The sequence below is a fragment of the Mustela erminea genome, chromosome 19, assembly GCF_009829155.1.
Source record: "Mustela erminea isolate mMusErm1 chromosome 19, mMusErm1.Pri, whole genome shotgun sequence".
NCBI classification, from domain to species: Eukaryota; Metazoa; Chordata; class Mammalia; order Carnivora; family Mustelidae; genus Mustela; species Mustela erminea.
The window spans coordinates 18,307,084-18,326,455 of NC_045632.1; the positions used below are offsets into that span (position 1 = coordinate 18,307,084).

The 19,372-nt window shown below is 48.9% G+C and overlaps 1 protein-coding gene and 1 long non-coding RNA gene across 10 annotated transcripts; one reads left to right on the forward strand and one right to left on the reverse strand.

Moving 5' to 3' along the window:
* Window positions 1-8: 8 nt before the first annotated feature.
* On the reverse strand, window positions 9-10,927 carry ZBTB32 (zinc finger and BTB domain containing 32). 9 transcript variants are annotated; one of them, XM_032323687.1, is made up of 6 exons: window positions 9,904-10,087; window positions 2,540-3,522; window positions 2,207-2,280; window positions 2,026-2,094; window positions 1,740-1,901; window positions 9-1,564 (listed from the first exon to the last, which is right to left on the reverse strand). In XM_032323687.1, exons 2-6 carry the CDS (start codon window positions 3,421-3,423, stop codon window positions 1,287-1,289), a joined length of 1,467 nt encoding a protein of 488 aa, XP_032179578.1. In that variant the 5' UTR covers window positions 3,424-3,522; window positions 9,904-10,087; the 3' UTR covers window positions 9-1,286. The 9 variants fall into 9 exon arrangements, with proteins under 9 accessions (XP_032179578.1, XP_032179579.1, XP_032179577.1 ...); XM_032323688.1 differs by lacking the exon at window positions 9,904-10,087 and adding an exon at window positions 4,607-4,948 and having other exon boundaries at window positions 2,540-3,455; XM_032323686.1 differs by lacking the exon at window positions 9,904-10,087 and adding an exon at window positions 4,607-4,948.
* A 381-nt stretch (window positions 10,928-11,308) lies between these two features.
* LOC116579013 lies at window positions 11,309-12,302 on the forward strand. Its single transcript, XR_004281104.1, has 2 exons — window positions 11,309-11,543; window positions 11,951-12,302. It is a non-coding gene; the product is annotated as an uncharacterized LOC116579013 (long non-coding RNA).
* The last annotated feature ends 7,070 nt before the right edge of the window (window positions 12,303-19,372 follow it).

A 19,372-nucleotide genomic window follows, 5' to 3' on the forward strand; every position in this document is an offset into this window, starting at 1 on the left:
CGGGGAGGCGGGGGGAGGGGCGGCCCGTGCGCAGGGCCGGGGGGGAGGGGAGGGAGAGGTGGGGCGGGGCGGCTGCGGCTCACGACAGCAACCAGCGCCGCCGCGGGGCCAGCGGGAGCCGGGGGCTGGGCCGGCCACGCGCGGGGCACCACGGGAGCGGGAGTCCGAGGCCAGTCGGCAGTCACCCTTAGACCGCGCCTGAAGAGCACAGACCCTGTGTGGCGGCCGGAGAGGGGCGAGGCGCAGGGAACTCCGGGTAATGTAGTCCTGGCGCCTCGCTTCTTCCGCCGGGAGCTAGGGCCGCGAGAGCTGGGACTAGGTCCTAATCGGAGCCAGAAAACCGTCTCCGGGGCTGCCGGGAGGTGTGGTTCTCGCCCCAAACTCTTCCCATTGTTCCTTTCGAGACGAGGGTACGCGTGAACTACCACTCCCAGGGTGCTGTGGGCTTCGGACCCTGGGAATCCCAGAGACACTGGGAAATGAAGTTCGCGACTGCAGGAGGCGTGGGGTGGGAAAGGGCCGCTGCAGAGGATTAGTCTCAGTTGGAGGCGCCACCCGGCTGCCGTTCTGCACAGCATCGAGGGAATGCTCGAGAGGCCGCAGCTTTGCGGTCCTTGTGCTCAAGGAGAGGAGGAGGGTGGCAGAAAGCTCAAGGAAAGGAGGAGGGTGGAGCACGCGTTCCTGGAGCCCTGGGCTAGGGGTCCCAGACTCATATTCTGCGCACCGTTGTTTGCTGTGAAAGGGGCTAATAACTTGGTTCCTCACAGCCTCCGCCAACAGGGCTTCCTGCTAAGTCAGCCTGGACTTCGTGGCCCTCGCGGGCCGCTACCTCTGAGGGAGAACAGGGACAACTGGAGATGAAGGTGGCCCCCCGCGCTGAACAGTGGAAGCACCGCCAGCAGGGGCCGCCACAGGACAAGGGGCAAGGCTGCCCTTCCTTCCCTCTCCCCAGCTCACAGACTATAAAGTCTGGACTCCGCTTCTGGTCCTGAAAGGAGGGCACAGGAAACTCTTTATTTTGATGATGGAATCGCTAGTCCCCGCACAATTTTCACTCGTGCAAACTTCATTGCCCGCACCCCACACGGGCTCGCTGGCCCAGGCTTCTGGGGCCCGCGGGCATCTGGAAGAAGGCTTGCAGCGCCTTTTCTGCGGCGCTTCTTGGAGCCGGATTTTCTAGGCTGCCAATAGCTGTGGTGCTGGGTCAGAAACCTAGCCAGCCCGTCGGCCCGTCTTTCATTCTTTAATTGTATTGTCAGCTGAAGCCAAAGAAGCTACCAACCCCATCAGGTGGTTGAGGAAGGGGACCTACAGGGAGAGGTCGAGGCCCGGGACGGCCTCGAAGAAGAGGAGTAGAGGAAGGTGGAGCGAATGGTCCATCCAGGTGGGAGCTGGCTGGGCGAGTGGCCGCGCATGTGCGCCTGCATGGAGGCCAGGCTGGGGCAGCCGGCCTGGCACAGAGGGCAGCGGTATGGTGCGGCCCCATGCGTCCGCAGGTGCTTGGTCATGGCTGAGAAGTCCCGGGAGCGCTGGGGGCAGAGGCTACAGGAGAAGGGCTTCTCTCCTAGGGCAGGTGGAGGGGGAGGCCGGTAAAGAAAGAAGTGGGTAAAGGCTGGTGTAGGGGTTGATCTGGGCGATTGAGCAAAGGAACTGTGTTGGGAGTCAAGCACACAGAGGACTTAGGAGCAGACCAGAGTTTGGAAGGGAGCAGATAATTGCACTGGGTGGGGAGCCCATACCTGTGTGGACTCGGTAGTGCGTCTCCATCTGATGCTTGAGTGAGAACCTTTTTCCACAGACAGAACAAGAATAGGGCCGAGACCGAGCAGGTGGGGGTGGGGGAGGTTGTTGGTGAGCTGGGCCTGCTCTACTCACATGACCCACACAGGTTGCAAGTGCACCTGTGGGGTTAGAGAAGGCCAAGGAAGCAGGGCTGGAAATCCCAGAGCTGGACCACTGGTACTCCCAGAAAAGACTTTGGGAGCTACAGTGGGGCTGAGGTAAAATCGCCCTCACCCTACTCACCTGTGTGCCTCTGATCAGACTCCTTCATCTCCCCAGGGCTGAGCTTTGTGGGCCCCTGGGGGAGGAAACCTGGAGGGAGCAGAGTGAAGGAGGTGCTCTCCTCAGGCTGGACTCCTGGAGTCCCAGCCTAAGGAGAGAGAGACCATGTTACAGCATTTGTACAGGGTACTTCAGGGCTTACCTGCGGCATGACTGGAGTTGACCAACTGGTTCTGGTTCCAGAGACCTTTCTCAGGGTTCAGGGACAATGGGATCCTGGGGATGGGGTGGGGAAGAGTTAGCCTTGGCAAAACCTGGGATCCTGGCCAGGCCCTTCCTGAAGAGGGAGATGTCATGAGTCCTCCTTAGGGGCTGAGCTTTGAATTCCCCTGTGGTGGAAGCTTCTTGTCCTATCACCAGCTCAGGAAATGTACAGTACAGATAAGAGATGTGGTGCCTTTCTACCCATCACTGCTGCCTATCCTGAGCCACTCCCTCCCAGCCAGGGAGGTCTTCCATTAGGCTCTTCACTCACCTCTGGTCCTGAGGCCAGACCTCCTGCCAGGCTCCAGTGATGGGGGTGCTATGGGAGAAGGGAGTGCCATATCTGGGTGGCAACAGCAGGATGCTCCACAGGGCGGGCTGGCCCTCCCCCAACCAAGGGGCCTCAGCCCACCAGGGCCTAGGAATGACGCTTGTTTGGAGGGAACCTGGTGGGGGAAGGGGGCAAGAGAACTCCCGCAGACCTTCCTCAGAGCCCCCTGGACTCTCTGTCACCCACATAATCCCGTCTTCCTTCCCATCTGTTCCCGCATGGCCATTAGGCGATTGCTTAAGTTTTTCCTTTGATCTCCTCTGCTTCCCCGCACCCTCCTTCATTGCCTCTGCTCTCTCAGAGCTGTCTTTTGGTGGCCTTTGCTCATGCAGTGCCTCTTGTTCTCTCCAACCAGCTCTAACAAATGTCTCTGGTCTCTGCTCTCCATGTCCCTCCAGTCCTCTCTCAGAGTCCTTTGTGGGTTTCTCTGGCTCCTCCTGATGTTCCTTGAGCCCTGGACCCAGTTCTCTAGCCCTGTCCCGTCGAGCCTTCTTGCATGCCTCTTCCAGAGACTGTACCCCCAAGGCTCTGGCCGCTTCCTCAAGGGGTCCGAGTTCCCCAGGCTGCAGTTCTACACTCTCCCCATAAACAAAGTACAGAAGCTGGGCAAAGGTGGAAGGGCTGATGCCTTTCATCAGAGCCCAGTGGCCCCTGCGGCCCAGCTGCTGGCTCACACCTGCCAAGACCAGGCTGTGGGCAGGGAATTCTTGGCTTCCCACAGTGATCAAGGTATCACACAGTGCTGGCCGGAGCCTGGCTGCTAGCCGTACCAGCCGATCAGAGCCATAGGGGCTAAGCAGTCTTGTCTTCGGGAACAGGGGCATTGTGCCTTGCCTGGGTACCAGTCTCAGAGGACCTGAAAGAAAGGCCACAGTGTGGGGTCCATGGTGGAAAGAGGAAAGAGGAACAGCATATTCTCAAGCCTGTGGAGGTGAGGGGAGAAAGAGTGAGTTGCTGGTTCAGAGCTCTTTGTGCCCTGAATGGAACAAATAAACTAACCCAAGAGAGGACCTGAGCTTATCCAGAATCATAATGGACCACAGGGTAGGGGTGAGGAGGGGGTTGGCAGGAGAATAGAAATTAGACCATATTCAGGACTTAAAGAGTAAGGACCAAGCAGTTAGTGACTATATCAAATAGTGGGTTTAAGGCTAGTATATATGGGCCCTGCCAGTTGACAGTCTCTACTTAAAAAAGAGCAGATGCCGATACTTCTGCTACTCTAAGCCCTTCTACAAGGAAAGACCTTGGAGCAGGCCAGGCTTTCTTCTTTCCAGACAAAGAAATCACCGTAAGACCCAGTCAGCCCTGGCAGTTAGGGATGGAGCAAGACACAGCTTCACGGGAGAGTTTTGAAAGCTAGTGTGACCCCCCAACCCCACCTTCACCCCATCACATGGAGCTGAGTAGTCTTGAGAGGCAGAAAGGACAGTAAGACTAGGTCATTGCTGCAAGGCAGCATCAATTGATTATCCCCCTACAGCTGAAACTTCTAGAACATGTCCTCAGAGAAGGACCGAGAAGAGAGCCCCATCCAGTGGGTTGAGAGAGCGGAAGCCACAGAAGAGAAGGTTCTGATCAAGGATGGAGAGAGATTTTGGAGAAAGTTTTGACCCCTGAAGAAGCATGAGAAAGGAAAATGGGATCTGTATAGGGGGAGGCTATTTTCTTTCCAGATTTTAGGATAAGGAGATGGTTTAATTTTGTTTTTTATAAGCCCAAAGCAACGAATAGAAAGATCCAATAAGGCAGAAATTCATCACATATCAAAACTACCACACTGACTTTTAAGAAGAGAACTGGGAACCCAGATACTAAGAGACAGATCTAAGTGTCTCAGTGCCTGGTAGGCATATTCCTTAGTGTGGAGTCACCATGAGTAAGGACCCTTGTGGGGAGGATTACTACTTGGACACCTCAGGGAGAAGGCTACAGGTTGGTAGGAAGGGGACAAAAAGCAGGGTGTAGTGGGAGGAAAGTCTCAGCTGGGGAGAAGCAACCACTCACCAGTTGTAGCTTCCTCCTGGACACCGCATGCTCTGAACTGCTGTTGGGGCTCCTGGGGCCCCCCTGGAGCTAGCCCCGCCCCTGACCTCACAGTCTTCCATTGGGTGTCCCAAGTATCAGTCTGCCACAGTCCCCCCAAGGGGGTGTGGCTTTATACCCCTGGCTCTGCTTTACCCCTCTAAGAAAGACCACCTCCTCTACTTCCAGATTCAAGACATTCTTCCTCCCTTGTCTCCGTATTTCATTTGTGAACTTCTAGAGTCAAAGAAGTTCATGTGAAGGGGTGCCTGGCTTTGTTTGTAGAGCATACAACTCTTGATCTTGGGGTTGTAGGTTCGAGCCCCATGCTGGGTGTAGAGATTACTTTAAAAGAATAAAAATCATGGGGTGCCTGGGTGGCTCAGTCAGTTAAGCGTCCACCTTCAGCTCAGATCGTCATCTCAGGGTCCTGAGATAGAGCTCCATGACGCATCAAGCTCCATGCTCAACCAGGAGTCTGCTTTTCCCTCTCCCTCTGCCCCCTCCCCTTCTCATGTGCTGTCTCGCACTCTCTGCCTGCTCTCTCAAATAAATAAATAAAAATCTTTTTTTAAAAAGTTCATCTCGCAGCAAGAACCTTGGAATAATTAGACCCACATTCGAGTCTCATCTCTGCTGTTTACTAATTGAGTCACGTTAGGCAGGTCACCTCTCTGAGCCTCAGTTAACTCATCCATGAAATAGGGATAACCTTTGCTTATCTCATTTGGAGGTGAGGGTGAAGATGAAGTGACATGATGAATGTGAAGTGGTTTGTCAGTACAATAGCATCGTTCAAATAGGATTAGTTCTGAGAACTGTCAGCTCTAGCAGCTAGAAGCTGTTTCTACTACTTCAGAAGTAAAAAGGACTGAAACATCGGGATTCCAAGGAGAGAGTGAAGGAGGGCCAAAAGCATGCCTGTCCTTCCTCTCCCTGACTTTTAGTACTAGGAAGCCTGACTGCTCTGTGGAAATGACCCCTGTCATCTGGGCCACCACTGGGGACTGAATGTACAAGTGACTCAGATTCTCCCATCAACTTCTGAAGGGGGCAACCCCAGGAAGGGCCCGCGGTGGTCTTCGAAGAGAAAACTCCCTTTTCTTGGGTTGATGACAAATGACATTTCTCTGAAATCAGAACTCTGGGGTTTCTTTCACTTCCTGTCAAAAGGGTCAAGCTCTCAGGAGATTTCCCCTGTTTTCACACTTTAGTACTCGTTAACCTGGGGAAAGGATGAGGTCTGAGAGACTCAAATTTCTTTTTCTGTTTTTTATTATTCTGTTATCCCTCATCCTATGGCTTTTTTATTCATTCAACAAACGTAGAGAAATCATTTGTGCTATGTGCCTGGTATATCATATATGCCCAATAAGTAACTGGAAGATAAACAAATTAGGCATTGGTAGGCTGCTCTGGTGACCTGACAAAGTCTGGTTCACCCTAGGCTTTTTCTCCCTTAGATCCTAGTCCCCTCCTAGACCCAAATATTATGTCCCTAAACTCCTGTTTCTCCCTTTGGCTCCAGGACCCCAAAATGTTCAGATAGCCTGCTTTCTCCCTCCAGACCTAACATGCCTTCCCCATTTACCTCTCATTCTAGCTTGGGTATACGCAGATGTTAACCCTTCCTAGATCAGACAGGGTGTGCCAGTGGGTGGGGCTGGTGGAGGGGCAATCATAGGGTGGGGGGAGAGGGGAAGATGACTCAGAGTGAAAGGGAAAATGCAAATGGACAGGTTGTATTCATGTGCTACTCTGAACGTTAAATATTTTCCATTTCTGAGCTTTCTAACTCCTCATACCACCACACCCAGGGACTCATTAAACACCCATATAAAAGACACTTGGCCTGGACATATAAAAGCACCAATTCCTGATATGTAGGTATACAGAGAAAAACGTTCTTCAACACAGTAATACAGCCCTGGAGATATGGAATAAGTGGGGGGAAACCATGAGAGAGAAACCCCAAGTGCAGAAGAAAAGGTACAGGGGTCTGGAAGATTACAGCATCACCCAGTGGCCTTGCCTCGCAACCCTACTTCATGTAGGGAGCCTGTGACTCAGCTCCCCCACTGGTAGGATTTGCTCATTGATGATCAAGAATGTTAGAGATTGAGCTCAAAGGGCAGCATCCTCTATAAGCCAAGTATAGTTGACAGGGAGTGTCAGCAGGCTTTCAGGAAACCTAATACGGAGGAGAAGGGCAAGGGCACTCCCCATTCAGTGAACAAAAGCCCCCAAGAATGGGAAACCCCATTTTGCCTCCTACCTGGTGTCTACCCCACTTAAGGATATCCTTTTAAAGACCACCCCTTAGAGGTATCTCCAGGGACCTCTAGCCTCAGCCCTCAGGCTGGTGCCACTCTAGGCCCTTCTCTCTCCCTATGTTCTTGACTACACAGCCCAAACCATCTTGCATTGAGCAGTGACAGCAGAAGCACGAGCAAATAGTACTTTGACTTGGAAGGGTAGGGAAAGTGATAACTTTATTCTTAAAAAGTCTCCCATCACAATCTCAAAAACCTTGTCCACCTTCTACTTCCCAGGCTGACTCTTTAGGAATCCCCTGCAGTTGTCTCCTGGGGTGGACCCAGGAAACCATTGGTTCTGGGACACAAACCCCATCCTGGGATAGGGTAGAGTGGGTAGGAGAGATTAGGTGAGACATAACCAGAAGGACGTATGTGGGGAGAAAAAGGTATGATTTTTGCCTCTCAGTCCCAATACTGATATTATTAATTAAAGTTTAAAGTCTGCTATTTTAAAATTCTAGTTGATAGGCATGACCTTCAATAATAAATTCTAATTCTAATTCAATAATAAATTCTAATTGATAGTCATGACCTTCAATAAAAATGATAGGCATGCTCCTTCATATGCCCCTGTAGGTACAGCCCGGCTTGATATAAAAATATCAACACAGCAATACAAGTATGGATTCTCTTTAAATATAATTAAAACTAAACCATCAGAATAGGCCAATTGGAGACAAGATTATTTGTTTTATGAAAAATATTTTCCCTTTATCGCACTTATTTTAAATACTAAGTTTTCCAAAGCCAAGTTAAACAAGATTCAATTTAGAAAAATTATATGAACTTTCCCTTTTTCCAGGAACACATCTCTTTCTTCAAATTAAGGTGGTTAAATTCCCCCACAGTATTTTATGCAGATGAAGGCCAATTATCCAAATCTTACATAAACTTTCAAATGCCCACTCTTTCTAGTTAAGTACATCCAACACATACCAGAGAAGAGACAACACGGAGTAAATTAGTTTCTTTCTTCCCTTAAATCTATGTTTCATATAACTCAAGAACCAGTGTAATCATAGCCATGTGAACTGTACCTAGGTAATAGAAACCTTATCCTAACATATCTTTTGTGGATCAAGTGGAAAAAGAACTAGACTAGAAGTTTAAAAAGAAAGTTTAGGTTCCACTGCATCTTCTCTGTAGGTGGCCTTTTTCTCCAGCCCTAATATGGGGCTAACTCTTCCGAGATCCTCAGTTTGCTCAGTGGGGCTGTTTTCAAGACCAGTACTGAATGCCAGTATTGCATGAAACCTACTCTGACCCCCTCTGGCTGTGTCCCCCCACCTTGGGTCAAGGATCCAAGGGCATCTAGGAAAGGCCCACCTGGAACATGTTTCCCCCAGTTCTAGGCTGTGCTTTGGGAGCTTAGAACCCTGGACTTCCTCTCCTAAATGGCCCATTTCCAGGACCTACACAGCCCTTAACCCCAGGTCTATACTCAGGAGGATTAACTGTATGACCGATGTACACACTCCAGGCCTTGATTTTGTGTGAAGGGCAGGTATACTGAGCTCAGACATGCAGGCTAATATGTCTTGAAATGTGTGCCAACACCAGGTGTGGGAAGAAAAGGGGAATCTTCATTTCTAGTCTGGCCTAGACCCCACAGGTAATACAGGAACCTGCTTAATTCCAGTGGTTCTTAATGTCATGGTTAAGGGGATTACCATCCTTTTAAACATTTTAAGCCACAGAATCAACTCTTTACATCAGAAAATTATAGATACTCATACCATTGTATATGTGAATGATAAGGGATTCACAGACTGAAGCCAGTCCCTGGACAGGTTAAATACTCCTTGTTTATCCTTGCGGCTGCTTTGCATGCTCCCCTCCAAACAACATGCATACAGTTTTTCTTGTGATTTCCAAGAGCTCAAAAACCCTTGAAATCTACTCATAGACCACTCCCTTGTATCCCCCATCCAAGGTTTAAGAACTCTGGGTGTACATGAAAGCACTCTGAAAGCTCTAATACCATGTATAATTTGAACAGCCGAGTGAAATTAGATATCAACACCCTGTCCAATAAGAATGAAAAATTTTCTGTAAAGACAACCTGGGTGATTTCTTAAGGAGCAGGATATCTCACACACCTCTTCCTGTGCTCCAATAGAACGTCCATCTTCTCTATGCATCTGGCCCTATTCTCACTGCCTGATACCTTTTCGGAATGATCAGAGTTTGGGAGAGAGTGGACCCAAAGGCCTAACATGAACCAATCCTGTTTTTTTCTAGAGTCACACAGCAGTAATATTCCGTGGAGGGCAAACAACCTCTGAGATTCAGAAACTCCCTCCTCAAGAACCTCCTGAAGACCTTGGGTCTAACCTCTTGGTCAGGCTGTCTAACCTGGACCCAATACTGGAAAATCTGTGCCTCAACCTGGAGTCCAGCAACCCCTCCCAAAAGCCTTGCAGCCACATGTTCTTAGCACAGCCTGGATGCAATGGCCATCGACAACTTCCCATTGGGCTTTCAACCTTGGCAACTCTCACTCTCAGCCCAAGCTGGATCCTAAGACCCCAGAAAATCTCTCAAGTCACACAAGTTTCATCTTTGGCCCAGTGACTCCCAATAACCTCTGGAGAGTCGCCAGGCCTCTCCTTCCAGTCACCAGATTCAGACTCAGTCCAGAGCCCTCAGACAACGTCCCACAGTTCAGAGGCCATACCTCAGGGCCAGTGACGCCATGCAGAGCTCCGAGGGCCTCCCAACAGCCCCCCAAATACGACTTCCAAGTCAAGTTAGCCTCAGGGACCATGGACCAACTCAGGACATGTTGGCCTGGCCTCCAAAGGTGCCCGGGAGGTCCCATTGCCAGCCTCACCAGGGCAAAGGGAGTCCCCACGGATTAAAGCCCTCAACCTTCACAACAACCACTCAAGCCCTCATACCCCAGGTTGGCCTGGACCAGTCCCAAGCCTTAAAAAGTGTAAGAAAAACCATGGCACTCACCCACTTGGACCCTGTTCCTCTTCCCACAGTCTCACATACACTGAGGGCGGCACAAGCTCGAGTGGCCGTTAGAAAGTGGCGAGTGTCGCGAGGCACGGAGCTCGAGGCCTGGGCGCGTGCACAGCTTGCCTGTCGCGCCTGGATTCCGAGGCGGACGCTGATTGGCTGCAGCGCTGGCCGCTTCCTGCTGAGCATGCTCAACATTCTAGGAGGCACCTAGGATAGCTCCACTTGCTCGCTCCCGCCTCGCGCCCACCCCTGATTGGCTGCGGAGCTCCCACCCACTCCGCTGACTCTGAGGTGTGGCAGGGCGGTGGAGCCTGATTGGTCCATGGACTTGGGTCAGGTCTCTAACGCTGAGCCGTTACCCTCCAGCTCGCCCCACTCCCCTGCTGAGTGGCTGTGTCACCCTCTCTGTGAAAGCACTGGGCCCTGAACCTCCTTCGCCTCAACAGTCTTGGAAGCTTCCTCTGCAAGGGCTCGGGATACCACCGCTTCCTGCTTCTGTCTTGCCACCCTGCTTAGCCCTCGTTGCAAAGCTTTTCATGTCTCTCTCAACCCCTGACAGTCTATGAAGTGTGTGTCTCTGATGGTTGGGAGGCCCTCAAGGGCCTGCCAGGCTTCGGGTGCCTGTAGGCAGCTTCCCTTTCCCGCCTCTTGCCCTGCCCACCACTGATTGGTTGCAGAACGCACCATGCCTCACCGGAAGTAAGGGGGGGCAAGGAAAGCATTAGAAGGGGTACTGCCTTGACCTGTGATTGGTCTAGATGATCGCGCTTCAAATGCTCCTTGCCTGAGCCATGGTTAACTGCGCACTTCACGTACTAGCCGTCTCCCTTCTCACACACACATACCACACCGCAGAGAGAATGACCCATTGCTCTGCCCCGCCATTAATTGGCCAGGGCTAAGAGCTTAGCCAGCTGGCTTTCTGTCCATGCAGGGTTTTGGCGTTGACAGGCGGCGAGCTCGCACCGCGCGAGTCTGTGAGCTGATACTGCCTCTCCGGTCCCACCAGCCCGGCTGCGGTTGCACTGCTGATTGGCTGGCCCCACTCTCTTCTAAGTGGCCTAGCTTTGGGTCCGCGCTCGGACACATCCAATGAGGAGCTAGGGCGCTTTAAGGAGGCGGGCATTGCTCGACCGCTTCCACTTCTGATTGGTCTAGGGGCTTGCTTCTTTTCTTTTGATTGATTAGAGGACCAGGAGGCGGGAGCCCAGTCCAACGGTTTCAGGCGGCAGTTGGATTTCAGTCCCTGTGCTTGGTGGAGTGTTGTCTGGCGCCCACCTCCCCGCAGCTAGCTGAGGAGCTGGGGACGAAGGGAGGGCGCAGGAGGACCCTCCTGAGGAGGGGCTGGGATAGTAGCTGCTGCCAGAAGTCGGGACGGAGACCGACTAAGGCGAGTGGCGGGTGGGAGTAAACCCCTAAAAAAGCTGGAGAAGACAAGTGCTGTAGCAATAGTAACAACAGCCCCCGATCGCTGAACCCTTTCTGGGTGCCGTGCTGTGTGCGTCATGTCATCGACGTCTGCTAAATAACCCAGCGAGGGAGCTGATTACTCTGCTGGTTAACTTCTGAGTCTCACTTGGCTCACGTCGCAGGGCGAGCATGGGTGTTGCTGGGATTCTGACCTTGTTCTGGTGAGAGTCCGGCATTCGGCATTCGAGCTACACTGTGGTTAAGTAGGGTTGATCTTGTAGATGTGGGGTGGGGCTTGATGTCATCACGTAGCCCTGGTTTCTCCTCAACTACAAATGAAGGTGGATATTTTGGTTTTTGTTTGTTTGGGTTTTTGTTTATTTGGTTTGGTTTTTGGGTTTTGGTTTGGACTTGAATCTGATCCTGAAGGCTTCACTACGTGCATGTTTTCAAGTCCTCAAACTTTGGGGCAAATGCATTTGCATTCTAGGAAAGGATATTTTAAAAATTGTCCTCCTAATATCTTTGCCATTTACACTGAACCAAGCCAGTTTTAAGTGCTTTACATGTATGGAACTCTTATAACAAGCTCTATTGGACATTTATTGATATTATTCTCACTTCACAGATAAATGAATTGAGGTTGGGAGAAGAAATTGATTTCCCTGAGACATCACCAGGGGTAATTGTCAGAGCTGGAATTTGAACAAGGCCTGTTGCAGCCTGACTCCAGAGCCTAAACTCCTAACTCTTGGTATATACTGCTACAGAGTGCAGAGTGTGGCACATGTGGTCCTGGGAAATCCTCATAGCCACTTCAGGGTTAGGAATGGTGACATCACCCAGTGGAGCAGACAACCAAGGCTCACAGAGCTGAAGACACTCATCTCATCCCACAGAGCTGGTCTGTGGCTAAGCAAGGAGTAGAATGAATATCACATAACCTTCTGAATTAAACTCATATTCTTAATCAGTCTTAACAGTAGTCTCTTCCCATTTGGCAGATGAAGAAACTGAGGTCCTGAGGAGAAATCAGAGCTGGAATTCAGGCCCAGGTCTATCAGACCCAAGAGATTACCCCCCTGAACTACGTTGCCTCTAGGAAGTAATTGTCTGGTAGATCTGGGTTGGATCAAGTGAGGAGTCCTCTCACCCAGCCAACCTCTTGTCTATGAACAATGAGTTCATCTGGTCCCAATGTTGGCCCTTAATGTGGTTGGGTGTTTTTCACAGCCCCAGAAGTTTGGCACGTTGGGGGGGGTTTCTCACTGAGAGGCTCTAATCATATATGTTACAATTTGAGTCATTTTTATGGGCAAGACAAGGTGGAAAGCATTCTACATGCATCATCTCATGAAGCCCTAGAGCAATTCTAGAAATAAGGATTATTACTGTCCCCATTTTACAGGTGAGGAAACTGAGACCTGGGGAGGGGTGTAACATTCCCATGTTTACTGAGCTAGTGAAAGGTGGAGCCTAGATGGGAACCCAGAGAACCTGATTTTAGAGTCCTCAAATCTAGCTACCTAGCATGTGCAGGCATAAGAAGATGAAGTGAGGGACTTCAGATTCTGGCAAGATAGACTAGGAAGTGTTGTCAACTTGGTTCTGGGGGTTGGACTATAAGATTAGAAAAGTCAATTTAGAGGGATAGAGAAATAACTATTGCTTGTTGAGCAACATCCCCACTCCAGACCCTGTGTTAACTAAGCAATATATGTTGAGAAGCAGGGAGCTTTGTGGGTAAGAAATTTGACACTGGCTCCAAATTGCCTGGATTCCTATCCTAGCCCTGCTACTTTCTAGTTGTGAGAACTTTAGCAAGTTACTTAACCTCTCATGGCCTTAATTTCTTCACCTGTAAAATGGGGATAATGACACCTTTCAGGACTACTGAGAGGAGTCAATGAACTAATAGAACAATGGCAACTCTCTTTTTCTCCAGTGCCCTGAAACTGAGTTGCTTTCTACCGATCACCATCACCCCTCCTTGACTTTGGCATAAACACTGAAAATTAAGGCCATTATTTGCAATGGAAAATTCTGGGGGAGGTGTGTTCCCAGAAGAGATAGCAAGTGCAAAGGCCCTGAGACAGGAGCGAATAGTATGTTTGAGATACAGCAAAAAGTCTAGCTAGAGCTAGGCAGATGACTAAGACTCAGGAGTGCAGTTCAACTGCACAGGTGTTTGATTTAAAAACGACCTTGTACTTCCTGCTTGTTAGAGCATAAAAGACTTTTCCCCAAGCTTTGATCTCTGGAGAAACCCAAGGCCATGATTACTTTTGAGGTTTCAGGATCCAAGGTTGCTGAGGAATTTAGGGATGAAGCTTAGAACTCAAGCCTTCTTGATGTCCATTCAGGGCTTGTGTGTGGAGATCAGGAGACTTGCATTCACTCAAATATTTACTGAACTCCCAACAGCATACACCATCTGTGCTGAGCCCTGGGGAAGACTCAAATCTTTAGATTCAAAGATGAACCTTCTAAAAAGGAATAATACAACCTCAAAACATATCCTTCCAGAATCAAGTGAAAAGTGTAACAACAAAAGCCCATAAGGGGCACTTAAACCAGGCGTGGGAGGAGGAGAAGGGTGAGCAAAGACTTTCCAGAGAAGGTAGTGGTACCCGAGTATATATTTTTGGAGCACTTGTTATGTGTTCGGCATGGTTCTAAGTACAAATGGCAAGCATGAAGAGACCAAATGTATGTGTACTTGGGCTGCTGTAACAAAATTACACAGATGGGGGGTAGTTTAAACAGCAGAAATTTATTTCTCACAGTTCTGGAGGCTGGAAGTCCAAGATCAAGTGGCCAGTGAGTTGGCCTCTCTCCTTGGCTTGCAGATGGTGGCCTTCTCACTGGGCCCTTCATGGTCTTTCCCCTGTGCATACACACTCCTTGTATCTCTTTCTCTTCTTAAAAGGTACCATAGGCTGAATGTCTGTGTCAGTTCATATATTGAAACCTGATCCCCACTATGCTGATATTTGGAGATGGGGCTGGGGGGGGGGGGATTAGGTCATAAGGATTGAGTCTTTATGAATAGCATTAGCGCCCTTATATAAAGACCCCAGAGAACTCCTTTGCTCCTTCCACCATGTGATGTTAGGGTAAGAAGACAGCTATCTATGAACCAGAAGGTAGGTTCTCTCCAGATACCAAATCTTCCAGTGCCTTTATCGGGGACATCCCAACCTCCAGAACTGTGAGCTCGAGAAAAATAGATTTCAGTTGTTTGTAAGTTGCACAGTCCATGTTGTTCTACTATAGCAGCCTGAGCGGACTGAGAAATGACACTAGTCCTATTGGATTAGGGCCCTCCCTACTCTTCTGACCTCATTTCACCTTAATTCCCCCCTTCAAGGCCCTATCTCCAAATACAGCCACATTGTGGGTTAGGGCTCTTCCACATATGAATTTTGGAGGGGACACAATTCAGGCATACAGAGTATCTACTGCTACCCGTCTGGTAGTGAGATGCAGATTATTTACTTCAGGGCGAGGGAACAGAGCAGAATGGTTAAGATGTTAGCTCTGGAACCAGACTGACAGGTTTGTGTCCTGCCTGTACCAGTCCTCAACCGTGTGAACTGGAGCAAGTTTCTTCTCCTTTCTGTGCCTGGAGAAAATCATATGAACAGACATCATGAAGTTCTTAGAACAGCCCAGGGCACAGAGCCTGGGGTGATTTAAATGTTAGCTATTGTTACTAGTTGCAAGTAAACTTAAAACTATGCTACAGTCTCTGAAGGAAAATCACGAGGTAGATACTTGAAGAAAGGAAAACAGAACTCTAACCTGGTCAGGCTTTTCCTCCTCCTTCCTGGAGGAGGTGATGCTTATACTAATATTTTACAAGTAAATTATTCACTAACCTGACTAGGAGAGGGGTGAGTCTTCCAGGCAGTAGGAAAATCGGTTCCAGAGCTCTGGGGTGGGAGGAAGCATAACCCTGAAGTCCACTGTTGGAATGGAGAGAGCAAAGTGGGGAGGAGCATGGGGGAGCCGCGGGCAGTGAGGCTGGGTGTGATGGGGAGGGCCTGGCCTGGTAGGCCATGCTGGGGAGTGTTGGCATTTCCTAAGAACATGCAAAGTCACAGAAAGAGGTATTTTTTTTTTTATATAGAGAATAGTTTAAAAAACCCTTTCTGGGAACCCTATGAGCACGGCCATGTGAACACGCTGGGGCTGGCCTGCTGTAGACACATGGCCCAATGAGAGCCATTAACCCAGCTACCTACACCCACTGCCAGCCAGCCATACATGTGAGGGGAACCACCCTAGACCAAACAGCCCCCAGTCACCCCACTAGCTGACTGCAACTGCAAGAGTCAGCCCAGGTGAGACCCACAGAACTGCCTGGCTGGGCTCAGCCCCAATGGTCCCAAAGAATCAGGAGCTAAAAAATAATTTTAAGTCATTGTGTTTGGGGTGGTTTAAAAAGCTAACTGGCATGGACCAGAGTAGTTTCTAGGAAACAGATATCACTGGCCTTGATTCTGGATCTTGAAAGTTGAAAAATTTCAGGGCACCTGGGTGGCTCAGTCAGTTAAGCATCTTTGGTTCAGGTCATGATCCCAGGGTCCTGGGATCAAGCCCTGCATCAGGCTCCCTACTCAGTGGGGAGTCTGCTTCTCTGTCTCCCTCTGCCCCCTCTGCTTGCTCTCTCTCTCTCAAATAAAATCTTTTTTTAAAAAGTTGAAAAATTCCTTCATTTCCAAACTTGTTCAAATTTTGGAATGAATTTTTATGAGATGAACTTTAATGCCAGGGATCTTTCTGATCATTTTTTTTTTTTCCACAGTAGGACTGGAAGCAGCTCTTCAAAAAACAAAAACAAAAAACAAAACAAAAAAACAACACTTGCTCTGTTTTGCATCTTTCTATTTCCATTTGCAGAGCATCAGAAAAGGCAGTCAAGGGAGAAATGATTTCATATTTTCAATACATCTCTTACTTGGGCTAAATGGTATGTTTCTAGCTGGGCTCAAGAAGGTGCTGGAGGTGGCCAGCTACAACGTGGAGAACAGTAACGGCCACCTGCTGGTCACAGTCCTGGGGAAACAGGAACAAAGCCCTGGGATCTGGGGAGAAGCCACTTGTAGTGTCCCTCCAGCGCCCCCTACTGACAAGGTCTAACCTTAGGCCAACTGATAAATTTTGAAATTAAGACACAATAAATGGATAACTGGCCCAGTGAGTGATGGGGTCCCCAAATGCTAATAAAAACGACAGCCATGATAATAGCTAACACTGAATTCTCAGTACTTTTTTTGTGTCATTTATCTCTGAATCATCAGGAGAAGGCTTATGGGGCGAGAGGATAGTGGTCCTTTCTGCTCCCAGGGTCTGTTCATCTTTCCCTAGGCTCAGAGCCTGAGTCTGCTCTGGGTAACCAACTTTTCCCTGCTGGCCAGATCCATTGGGCAGCGCTGAATCCATCTCTGCTCCAAGACAGGCACGTGCTGCAGGGATGGGCAGTCTGAGCTCCCTCCAACCCCCACACATGGTGATGAGACAATGGACAATGGGAAATAATCCAGAAGAGGGACTTTGCCATTTAGGGAAACTCAGACCTAGACAGGATATAGATGTGGTGCTGAAATGGCTTGCCTCTCCTCCCTGTTCGTTTTTAAATCTTATTTTTACATTTTCTTTTCCTCCCTAGCACTTACATCCTCTGACATGTATATTTCCCTTCTTGGTGTTCTTGATCTCCTCTTTCAAAAGGTAAGCTTTTATAAGGGAGAGATTGAGGTCTGATTTGTTCCCTGCTGGGTCCCCAGATCTAGACCAGTGCCCGGTGCATGCCCATGTTAGGCAAGCAATAAATATTTGAATGTTTGAATGAGTCATTATGTTACTGGAAAGACATTCACAATCTTACCACCCAGAATGAGGGCAGATGCAACTTGTCTCATCAACATAGCTTCCTGGGCCCCCTGGTCGGTGCCTGGGCCCCCTGGGCCCTGGGGCTTAAGGGATCAGTGACGTTGGCTGCATAAGACTGGTTCTCACCAGAGTAGCTCAGTCTGTTAAGCATCGGCAGCACCATCTCGGGCTCCCTGCTCCGTGGGGAGCCCACTTCTCCCATCTGCCCCTTCCCCCCCCCCACTTGTGCTCTCCCTCTTTCTCTTTCTCAAATAAAAATCTTTAAGAAAAAATTGGTTATCACTAGATCTGGAAAATTTGGTTCTTGTAATTCTACAGTGCCTTGAACACCCAGGACTTTACATCACAATTCTGGAAGAATTAACGTAACAATGTAAGCTTTTCCATTTAAGAGAGGTTAGCCCACATTGAACTCCTGGTGCTCGAACCCTAACTCAGAATAAGCAAGGCCACACTGGGGAGTCAGCGACTTCAGCGGCCAGATTTCCCTGAAGACTATTCCTGCCTTCGGGTCCCCACCCTGCTGGGAAGCCTGTTCCCTGCTTTCTGCTCTGTCTCTGATGCAGGACTCTGAGCTCAGTTCTGAGGGGACGACAACTAAAAATCCATTTCTCTCCAATCTTTTAAACCATTTAGGTTAATACCAGTAAAAGACTTTTTGATAAATTCAGTGAGTTGGCCATTTGATACAACGGACATTTTGTGAGTTGGTTTCTAGTGAATTGCCCTGTGTCCTTTTTTTTCCACTCCGGCCCTCAACCGTGTGTAATTTCTTTCTGCAATCCAAATTGGAAGACATTTTGAAATTGTGCCATCAGATACAAATTTTCAAATAATGACATTGGTCAGGTTGGTACTCTGAAAAAAATCATTATGCAAGTGCAAGTGTACCTTTTTTTTTTTTTAAGATTTTATTTATTTGACAGAGATCACAAGCAAGCAGAGAGGCAGGCAGATAGAGAAGGGGAAGCAGGCTCCCCACTGAGCAGAGCCCGATGTGGGGCTCAATCCCAGGACCCTGGGATCATGACCCGAGCCAAAGGCAGAGGCTTTAACCCACTGAGCCACCCAGGTGCGCAGTATAGCTTATTTTTAAACTATTCATCAGTTGTCAAAGTGGATAATCATTCCTGAATTAAGGAAAATTACTCCTAAAAATAAAGGACACTTCCCATGCATACAAAAACTGCCCTTTTTTTCTCCTTTTTAGAGTTCTACAAATACAGAAAAGTTTAAAAGTTTTTACATTAAAAAAAATTTTTTGAATAAGGCCATGGCTAGAGGGAGAGGGAGAAGCAGGCTCCCCACTGAGCAGGGAACTCAACAGGGGTCTCAATCCCAGGACCCCAGGATCATAACCTGAGCCAAAGGCAGACGCTTAACTGAGCCACCCAGGTGCGTTTTATTTTGGAAGAATTCTAGATTTGTGGAAAAGTTACAAAGACAGTACAGAGAATTCTTGTATACCCTTCTCCCAGTTTCTCCCCGTCCGTGTTAACATATTACATAGCCATGTACAAAAATCCAAACCAAGAAAATTAAAGTGTCGGGCTGCAACCACCAACTAAACTCCAGACTTGGGCATCTGTGTGGCTTAGTGGATTAAAGCCTCTGCTTTCAGCTCAGGTCATGATCTCAGGGTCCTGGGATCGGAGCCCCTCATCGGGCTCTCTGCTTGGAGGAAGTCTACTTCCTCCTCTTTCTCTGCCTGCCTCTCTGCTACTTGTGATCTCTGTCAAATAAATAAAATCTTTAAAAAAAAGAAACCTCCAGACTTTATTTGGATCGTGCTAGTTTTTCCACTAATGTATTTTGCCTTCCGAGCTCCAATCTAGGATACAACGTTGCATTTAGCATACATTCAGTTTTGCACGTTGCATTTTTCTCAACGAACAATATATCTTGGAGATGGTTTCATATTAACTAATGTAAATGTGTTTCCCTTTAAACCTGGTTGCATAGTGTTCCCTGGAGTGCAAATGAATTATATAACTCCTTCCCTTCTGACATGATTTAGGCTGTTTCCCAGGCATGGCTTTTTAGTTATTCGCGCACATAGGTCTTTGCACACACATGTGAGCACATTTGCAGAATAGATTCCCAGAGGGAGAATCAGGAGGTCAAAGGGGTGAGATGTAATATTTTAGTGACT

Coding starts and splice junctions, on each gene's coding strand:
- ZBTB32 (XM_032323687.1), bottom strand. CDS start 3,423: ATGCCCCTGTTCCCGAAGACAAGACTGCTTAGCCCCTATGGCTCTGAT. Junction 2,095..2,206: donor CAACTCCAGTCATGCCGCAG/GTAAGCCCTGAA, acceptor TGCTCCCTCCAG/GTTTCCTCCCCCAGGGGCCC. Junction 1,902..2,025: donor GTCTGATCAGAGGCACACAG/GTGAGTAGGGTG, acceptor CTAACCCCACAG/GTGCACTTGCAACCTGTGTG.